This window comes from Phlebotomus papatasi, chromosome 3, assembly GCF_024763615.1.
Source record: "Phlebotomus papatasi isolate M1 chromosome 3, Ppap_2.1, whole genome shotgun sequence".
Classification (NCBI taxonomy): Eukaryota; Metazoa; Arthropoda; class Insecta; order Diptera; family Psychodidae; genus Phlebotomus; species Phlebotomus papatasi.
This window is the reverse complement of record NC_077224.1, coordinates 66,819,404-66,829,066: the sequence shown is the minus strand read 5'-3', so window position 1 is coordinate 66,829,066 and position 9,663 is coordinate 66,819,404. Positions and strand designations below refer to the sequence as shown.

General features: G+C 31.6%; 1 protein-coding gene across 1 annotated transcript in view; it reads right to left on the bottom strand.

Annotated features, from left to right (window-relative positions):
• The window catches only part of LOC129806751 (uncharacterized), a 12,548-nt gene extending 5,592 nt beyond the window's left edge, over window positions 1-6,956 (bottom strand). The window contains exons 1-4 of the mRNA XM_055855523.1: window positions 3,994-6,956; window positions 3,656-3,769; window positions 2,711-2,791; window positions 55-656 (exon numbers count right to left, since the gene is read on the bottom strand). Of these exons, the coding sequence (XP_055711498.1) occupies window positions 55-656; window positions 2,711-2,791; window positions 3,656-3,769; window positions 3,994-4,198 (1,002 nt within the window). The 5' untranslated portion in view covers window positions 4,199-6,956. The remainder of the gene's footprint in view (window positions 1-54; window positions 657-2,710; window positions 2,792-3,655; window positions 3,770-3,993) is intronic.
• Between the last annotated feature and the right edge of the window lie 2,707 nt (window positions 6,957-9,663).

Below are 9,663 nucleotides of genomic sequence, written 5' to 3'. Positions count from 1 at the left end.
ATCTAATTTAGATGACAAATCTTCACTTAAATTTTTTAATGAAAAATAAACTGCTCCTATTTTTTCATTTTTTGATCTGGACTGCTTGGCAAATTGAAATTCATCAAAATAAACTTGAATGAACAAATTATACTCATTGTCATTTAAGTGTACATTATTTTTAAAATTAGTACCATCTTGATAATTTTCCAATACGTCATGTGGATTCAATACTTGTCTCTGTTTAAATATGACTTTAAATAAATCATCATTTTTCAAAATCTTTTCCAAAGTTTGAAGGATAGGGATGTATGCGAATTTACTTTGTTTGGGTTGCAGACTATTTATGTCAATCTGTAACCCTATACAATTTGGTAAAACAAAATATTCCATTTTTGACAACAATTGACGCCGCCTGTACGCACTGCTGGCTATGTCATATTTCAACCGAAGACGATCCGATAATCTGTCAATATTTTGTTTTATTTCGGAAGATCCTTCTTTCGCAACCACATGTTTAATGATGTCAAATGTGCTTTCGTTAATAAATGAGCATGCTTCCATAATTTTGGATATGTCCTTTTCTGCTATTCCGAGATCATTCAAGAGTTTCATGAGCGAATCGATATAGGTTAACGGTATGTTTTCATCGATGCCTTTTCTCCCAGTTTCATCACCTATTAAATACAATATTAAACGACAGATAATAAGTATCACGACTATACCAATACAATAATGGTATAGAATTATGGACAGAATTATATTGTAACAAATTTCAGGTTCAGTTTCATAATTTTTTGTTGTTAAAGTTCACAGAAAATGAAAGCCTCTTCATACACTCGCTTTCTTAGATTTTTGCTTTTAGAAGAGATAGGGGTACGATAAGCCAGGGGTACAATTAGCCAGTGAATTTTTCCAGTTTCCCTTAAAATGTACATTTGGCAAAATATTATTTAAGGAAAGTAAAAATTTCAATACAAATAAAATCAGTACAAGCAAGGCCAGGAAAACCACTGCAATCTTTCAGGCTCTGAGATGCTAACCAACAGAAAGACAGTATATAATGGCGATAAAAAAAAATAACTTTTACGAAGCGGCGATATTACGAAGGTGCAAAACCTCCCCCTAGAGAGGGATAAATTTTCTATGAAAATATGTTATCTAGATATTTTTCTTAAATGTAAATGTAAGTGTGAATATTAAAATGGTCACAAAATTATCTTTTAGAAAATGGCTCGATAAGTGTACTTACTTACAAAAAGAGGAAAATTACTTTCACATAGTTGTAGAGCGAAAAATTTCCTATAAAACTGTGCCAATTAGAAATTTCTGGTGGGATCGGGTAGCTTGTAAAAAAACAAATATCCGTTTTATGACTTTTTGCCCCAGTCTCCCCTACTCTATATTATAAGATACAATCAATACTACAAAATCCTTACCGTGGTGTCACATATAAGATTAAGATTAATATTAAGAAAAGCCGGAAAGAGAGGTGTATAGTATGCAAAATTTCAAATGGAAAATCACGTGTGTTAGAAAGAGTATACTCTACTGTAGTAATACGATGAGTAAGACATTACTGTTCGTATTAATTGCTTTCTGAATCGTATTACATGCAAGTCGAGCAATTTTCCATGAGTGCCAACTGTGATTCGGTCAGTTTTCGAGCAAAACGCGAGAGAGATGCATGATAAAACACTTGCTATCTTTTTTGCCATTCTCGCAGTTCAGAAAGTATTAATCTTAATATTAATCTTATATGTGACATGGTCATTTGATTAATACCAAAACTGGATAGATTCAGTACTATAATACTCAAAAATTAATGGTAAAAAAATTAAATATTTTCACATACTATTTTAAAAAAAGAAAATTTGAAATTAAAAATTTCATTACATTTAAAACTAGAAGTTTTTGTCAACCAGAATTTCTGAAATACTTAGTATTGTAAAATCGCAAAATAAATTCTCTTTTTCTTCTCCTAGCAAAATAATATCTGATAAAATTAGTTGAAATTCGAGTGACAAGTCAAAATTCATACGCTTTTCTACAATTTTTTGAATTGTTGCATAAAAATCTATACTATATTGAGTTGGTGAAGCCAAATTCCTCGAAAGCGTGAAATGCGAAAACATAAAAGAAATAGTAACAAAGACAGAAAATGCATTTAAAAAAAAACATCGATCGAGAAACAATAAAAAAATTAGATCAGCTGAAACTCAGGAGGAGATTTTTCACACATTTATCGCAAAAAATTACAGGCGTGCTAAAGATCATAGAGAATAAGAAAAACATAGAGCTTATAAAATGTAGATCAGTGCAATTTATTCCCAAAAATTGATTTTCCAGTACAGTTTAAATTTAAAATATTGACTGGAAAAGTAATGGCACTTTGTACCCCAATATTGGCTATATTTATCCCGGCCGAGGCAGATGTAGTCAATGTGTCATACTTTTTTCATTATCATCTCTAGAAAAAGTCAAAGATTTTAAAGCTCTGAACTACACTGTTTCATACAATCAATATCCTAATGCTATTTATGAAACATAAAAACATTAGACAAACCTTATCATTTTTTCATAAATTAGACGCATAAAGAAAAGCTTCATTTGCTGGCTAAATGTGCCCCAATTTCCCCTAATAGAAATGATTTAATGTCATTTAAACTTCTGAATGTCCGTAATACGAAACACGAGACCTTTCCTCTAATATCAAAAGAAAAAAACTTACCATCTTCAGTATGGTGGGAAACATCTGAGCTTTCATCCGAAATCATTTCATGGTCATCAAAATTTTCTGAATAAGTATTCTCTGAAATGTACATTTCAATACATTAAATTAATTAAAATATGCATTATGTTAATGAACAATAGAAACAAAAAAAAATTTCAATATATATAAACATTTAAAATAATTGTAAATTTTAACAAATACTCCCTCCGTTCCGAAATAAGTCATACGTTTGGGATAAAAATGGGATTAAGGGAAAGTTTGTTGGTAATTGTTTTGTATATGAACAATTATCTCTAATAAGAACTATTGTTAATATTAAGAACTAAAATTGGAGTCCAATCTTGATGGTAATTTGAAGACCGAATGTCTTAAAAATGTCTTATTTTTCACTTTTTATTTTCAATCTAAATTAGGTGCTAAATGATAAGAGACAGAGACTTGGGACCTTCGGGGGACCCTCATAGGTTGGCCCTGGCACCATTAATATGTCCCTCATTTTCCCCCCATCCCTCCCCTTCCCCTCAAAAACTATGTAGCACCTAGTTATTCGAATACATAGTAAAAGAGGATGATTTGTAATGCAAATTCTGCAAAATTCGAGCAATAAAAAATGACATAACGGTAATAACTGTTCATTTCTCCTTGTGCATACTAAAAACTTAGAACAAATTCTAGCCTGTAACGTTAATCGCAGTCCGATTATTAGTAAATAACTATCTACCGGAGCTCTTTGAAAAAAACGCGAAAAATGAACAACTTCAACACATTGATTCCTCAACTTACGATCGTGGGAGGATCCTCATATTATCCTTGAACATAGAGGATCATACATAAGATATTTGCAAATAACAAAAACATTCTCTGAAACCATTACTTAATCCCCAGTTTTTTCCCAAACGTACGACTTATTTCGGAACGGAGGGAGTAATATTTTTTACTAACCTTCATTTCCTCTGAATGAAGAATTGGGACTTGGGTTGCCTCCTCTCACTTCTGACGCCTCGTCTATTTCTATAGATTCTGGTTCTGACACTCTTGGAAATCCTGTGCAGTCATCTGAAAGACACACCATAAGTTTTAAAAAATTAATCTTAATTATTTATTTACCACCATCATAATTGTAATACATTGTGCACATGTAATAGAATTGATAAAATTTAAATCTTTTAAGATGAAATGATATTTCTGAATCTTTTTTAACTGAGATTATTAAGAATCTCTCTTAAAATTATTTTTTTGAGGTATTAATACGAACATCAGCTAGTGAATTCATTACATACCTTTAGAAGAACATGGAATTGGATGAAAATTTCGCAAATGTCTTTTCAAATTTTCCATGTTACTGAAACTGGATTCACACTCAGGAAAAACACACTGAATTTTGTCTTTCCTAAAATAGTTCACTGAGTGAGCAATTTTATAGTGAAAAACAAATTCTTCAATTTTTTTAAATGCGGCTTTGCAAATATAGCACTTCATTTCCATTATTTACGGAAAAAAATTCCAGAAAAAAATTACGGAAATTCTTTTTAATGAGTAAATTTTTCACTTCACCACGGAACTTCACAGAAACTTCACGGAAAAATTAGGTTTTTGTTGTGCAGCGAATGAAAAACTGAATTATAATTTTTGATGTATCTGAGACGATTGGTACTAGGCAAGTGAGCAAAATTAACTCTGCACAAAACTTTATACAAAAAAGTGTTGAAATGAACAGTTACTTTAATGTTATTTGAGATAAAGGAGATTAAAGACAGAATAAAAAAGACAGAATAAAAAGACAGAAAGATTTTCAAATGAAATTGTAAATGCGCATATCGCACATTGGGTATTTTAGTGACACATTGAGAATTTGGATATTTGGAGATAAAATTGCGAATAATGTTCAGAAAAATCCTCTTAAGATGAAATTAGATTCGGGATGTATATTTAAAATTCTCTAAAACCGTTTTAAGAAAAACTCTCACTCGACATCAAAAATACACATAGTGCAAGATTTAATAGAATAAATATTCACAATGTTAACTGCAATTTGAGTTAATTTAAATCAAATTAAAATTTTGAACAACATTGAAATGTTTCTTTGCACTACGAAGACTACTCTTTAATCCCATTTTAAATTCTTTCAAGTAGGGTAAATGTCCTAATTCAGGACCATGTCTAGACGCTTTAACTTTGACAGAAGATTCAACACATTAAGTTTATTTATTTTCTAAAAAATTCTAGAATGTTACTGTTTAGTGCAAATTCTTTAAATATAATTTGAAAACTTCTTAAACAAGAAATATACACAAGTGCAAAATATTGCTAATGGAAGCAAATTAATCCAAATGGAGAGAAGGAAAAAAACGAATAAAGAACAATCACCCTATTGTGTTTTTCATTAGAAAATATAGTCGATCGATGAAAAATTCTATGGTGAAAATGTGCTCTTTTAATTTTCCTCAGAAATTAACAAATTAAAATTTGTGGATATAAATGGATTTTCCCTTTTTGAAGCAAAATTAACTAAATAATAAAACTGAAGTGTAAAAATATATATAAATAAAATTTTAGTACTCTATTTATCATGTATTAATTATCATGTATAATTTATCATGTTCCATTTTCAGTAGCGAAAAGTTTCCATTTGGAACAAGTTTTGAATTAGCTTATTTTACCCTAATCTTGAGTCAAATTCGAGAAATATTACAAATTTTATATTTTAAAACAAAATATCAGGGACTCTGATGGACTGACAGAAAAGGGCTGCATGGATAAAATGTAGACCAAAATTATAATTTTGCCGAAGAACTTGATCTCATAGATTACTCAGAAACCGAGATAATCGAGGTTGTTTGCTTTTGAACTCGTTTTTTCAACCAGAGCGCCCCAAGTGTTCATTTGATAAACTGTATTTGACTGTATCAAAGAATTGTTGTATTTTGTGAAACTTTTCATTTAGTACCATATTTTAAGTGCCTTGGTCGAGTAGAAGCACTCAAATTGGCATCTGAGTGGTTCCAAAGTGTTATTATGGAAAAAATCAATTTTTTCACACTTAAACGACAAAATCGGACAGATAGCGTTGTCTGAGCAAAAAATGATACATGGACGAAATATAGATACAAATGTCCTCTACAATTCTGCCAAAGTAATCATTAAGATCGGTAAAGCATGTGCCGAGATAATTGAAGTTATGTGATATTGAAATTGGTTTTTCGACTGTGGCGCCTCTGGTGTTGGTCTCACAAAGTTTAAATGTTCTAGAAAGTTGTAGTATTTTGTGAGATCTTTCATTTGCGTCCTCACACGTCAAATTCTGTCAGATAGAACACGAGATATGATTTTTTGAATTTTTTTTTTTTGAGAAAAATGTGATTGAATTTTGACGCTATCGCAGCGCCACCTGTGGTGACTTTTTGAACTTCCATCTGAAAGTGCTCAGCGAGACGAAACCAAAAAGCCACATTTTAGGACAAAATGTTAATTAGAACCGGAGATATAGGCCGGTTAATTTCTAACTTTGATCCCTTATAGCTCGGGTCCGGGGTTATCGATCAACTTAAATATTTTTTTGTTTGAACGGTATGATCTGCGGCTACAACATACTAAAATTTCACATCGATGCACAAAGAAATTTTTGAGTTATTTAACTTAGAAAATTGAAATTTTTTTTTTAATAATAGCACCCCTAGCGGTGGTTTTATGAGCTTGCGATGTATGAAGGGGAAGTAGCATTTCACGAGAGCTTTCCAAAAATGCTTTCATATGTTTCGTTTTGCGTTCTTCACAACAGCTTACTATTATAAAGTATTTTTAAAGTATATATTGATATTTAAAATTGACCTCATAGTCTTAAACAGAATAAAATTATCACTACAGTAGACTCTCTCAAATTCGGGCATATAGGACCGAAATGTCAGCCGAATTAGACAGAAATTCGGGCGACATGTGCATATAGATATTGAGTTTACCCACTCATATATAACGTAAATTGCATGAAAATCCCTCAATAATGCAAAATCACATCAAAACTAAGACAAACCATGCTAAATTTGAGCATATTTGATTCATTTGATAATCATAATCAAACTTGAAAAATGACAACAAACTTTTTTCAAATGTAACCGCTGCCCGATTTAAAAAGTAGCCCGATCTTAAAAGAGCCGAATTTGCGAGAGTCTACTGTAATTTCATTTCAAAATTTTAAAAATTCCGCCGTTGAGACTTTGGACCAGATTTTTAGAATTTTTTTTGCAAAAAAAAAATCTTACTTTTCGGTATGCACGATTACTTAGAATGCTTAGAATAAATTTAAGAGAAGTCAAAAAACAAAATATTTCCTGTTAGCTGATGAATTAAACTCGTACTTGAACAAAGAATTTTTTGTTTCCTTGATCACAATTTATTTAACAAGACGACATGTGGTGTAAATGTAAAATTCACAGAAAATATTATTTTATGTACAAAATTCTGCCAAAATTTCAAATTTACTTTCTTTTAAAAGTTCTTTGATCAAGTTAAAATTTAAACCTTTTAAGATGATAACCAGACGTTTTTTACTGACCGAAAATCAAACATAAAAATAAAACCCATAAACAAAATCATTGAAAAATTTTACATGTAGCTCTCGAATTGGAAAATCTAATAGAACCTGATTCACTGTACTTTTAGTCTCCCTGGACGGTAGGAACAAAAATAGCCCAAAAATTTAAACAAATTGTCTGATAATACCAATGAAAGGAAATTTATTTCACTCTAATGTAAAATATTATGTACTATTAGTTTTCCAGTTTTTATTCTTAAAGGAGTTTTCTTCGAAAAAAAGGAAATAAAAAAATTATTAAAATAATTCATCATTGTAAGTCTTTGAAAGTTCTTCACTTTTAAGCTTCAATATTTACTACATAGGAAATAACAAAAAAATTGGATTCCTACAATCTTCTACAAATATTACACAGTCATAATTTTATGAAGTCAGGTATAAACTTATTTTCTCTATGGATCACCGGGGTCACCGGTGACCTAATCGTCCTTGTCGATTTAACTCATCTGCTAACAGAAGGAATATTTTTTTTCAAAAATGTTCGAAAATCAAGTTCCAACGGCTGAATTCTTAAAAATTGTTAATGAAAATTTTAGAAAATTATAGCTTAAATGGCTTAAATGATGTAGTGCTTTTAATTGCTCAAGAGCTTGAATTATATTTTTTATCCTGGACGCTGCCTGGACTGATCATACAGTTTTCTTTCTCAGCTTTTATTTGATTAAATTTTATTTTAGCTCACCTGAATTTTAGAAAATTTCGTTGACCAGAAATTTTTCCTGAGTCACATTTGGACAATTGCAGAACTATTTGAGAAGAACTCCAGCCGAACCATCATCCTGCGTCAGCTTGTCTCTTTCCGAGATTAGACAGGAGAGCTTCTTAAGTTCTGCTTGACGATCTTCGATGGGGATGCAGATCTATCATTCCTCTTCTCTCTCTCTCTCTCTCTTGGAGCAGCTTATCAGCATTGTATTCTTGGTCGTAATTCTTGTCTTCTTGGCTAGCATCAGAACTAGATCTGCAACAATAAAATTATCAGTCGACATAACCTTATCTTGAGCTTTTCGGAAATGGTTTTTCCACATTCGGCACAAGAAACTAGACTCTGATGGTATAATATTTGGTACTAATGAGACATTTAAGAGCACCAGGATACGAGCACAGGATACGAGAACATTACTGACATTCCTCCTCACGGAAATACTCACCTTCACTCGCACTTTGGCCGTTTCTGATGCTCTTTGGCCCCAGTAACCAGATCAAAACATACTAACCAGAGGTCGAACATTCTTGAAGATAAACTTAAAGCCAGGACACAAATAATGTCCCTTCCGGAAGCGTCAGTTCTACTTGAAGATCAAGGTGATGTGGATCAGGGGGCTGAGGCCACCACACCTAGGAGCAATGTCCTTTGCCAACAGCCGCAGCAGCCAATTTCACAAAGCAAATTTCACTTTACCGTCACTTTTAACACTGAAAACTTTCAAATCAACACGTCTAGGGCACCCACAAAGAAAGTGTTGGTTCCCCTGTCGATTATTCTGCAAAAAATGCAGAAAACACCACCGCACAACGCACAAGCACAACGCACTTTGACACCTCCATTGAGGTTATGTCTCACACAAGCTCCTCTCTCCTAACGTGTTTGCGACATGTCAACTTTCGATGTTTCTAAGCGATGTTTTTCATTGTTTTACTAAATGAAGTTGCATCAGAATTATTACCTATTTTACACACAAAATAGTGCAATTTCAATTAGGAATTCATGCTAAACCTACTTTTTGGGACAGAGCAAAGACAAAAAATATGTAACCTGCTCAGTCCCACCAATTTTTCCCCAAGAAAAACCCGTCTGAAAATATTGGTAACTTTCAGTGTTTTAAAAGATGGTTTGAATGTGTGAAACAAGCGACGTTTTTTTCAGTGTTTCAAATAGATGAAATGATGAAAACTTTTCAATCGATTTTCTCGTGGAAAATCGCGAAAATTTTCAAGACTTTACCCTCAGAATACTCTTTACACTTGAGCAAAAAGTTTTCCACACAGATTCAATAAAATTTATTGCTAAATCTGAAAACACTTTTCAGCTTTTTGAATAAATGACATATCATCAATTGGGAAACACTGAAAATCAGCTTTTCAAATCAATAAAAAATAGGCGAATTTCGATCAGCTTTCTCAAAAGATGACCGATCATCGTTTTATTTTTACTAGTGGAAAGAGTGTAAATAACTAACTTTGAATAGTAAAAAAAATGAAGAGAAACGATAATGTAAAGATAATATGATTTTTTTATTAATATAAAATGGTCAAAAAAATGAAATCGATTTGCGGTTATTATGTAACATGTATATAAGATGAAGAATGATTAAAAGTTAATGATTTATTATTGAAAGAGTATAAACTTTTTCCTTCGATC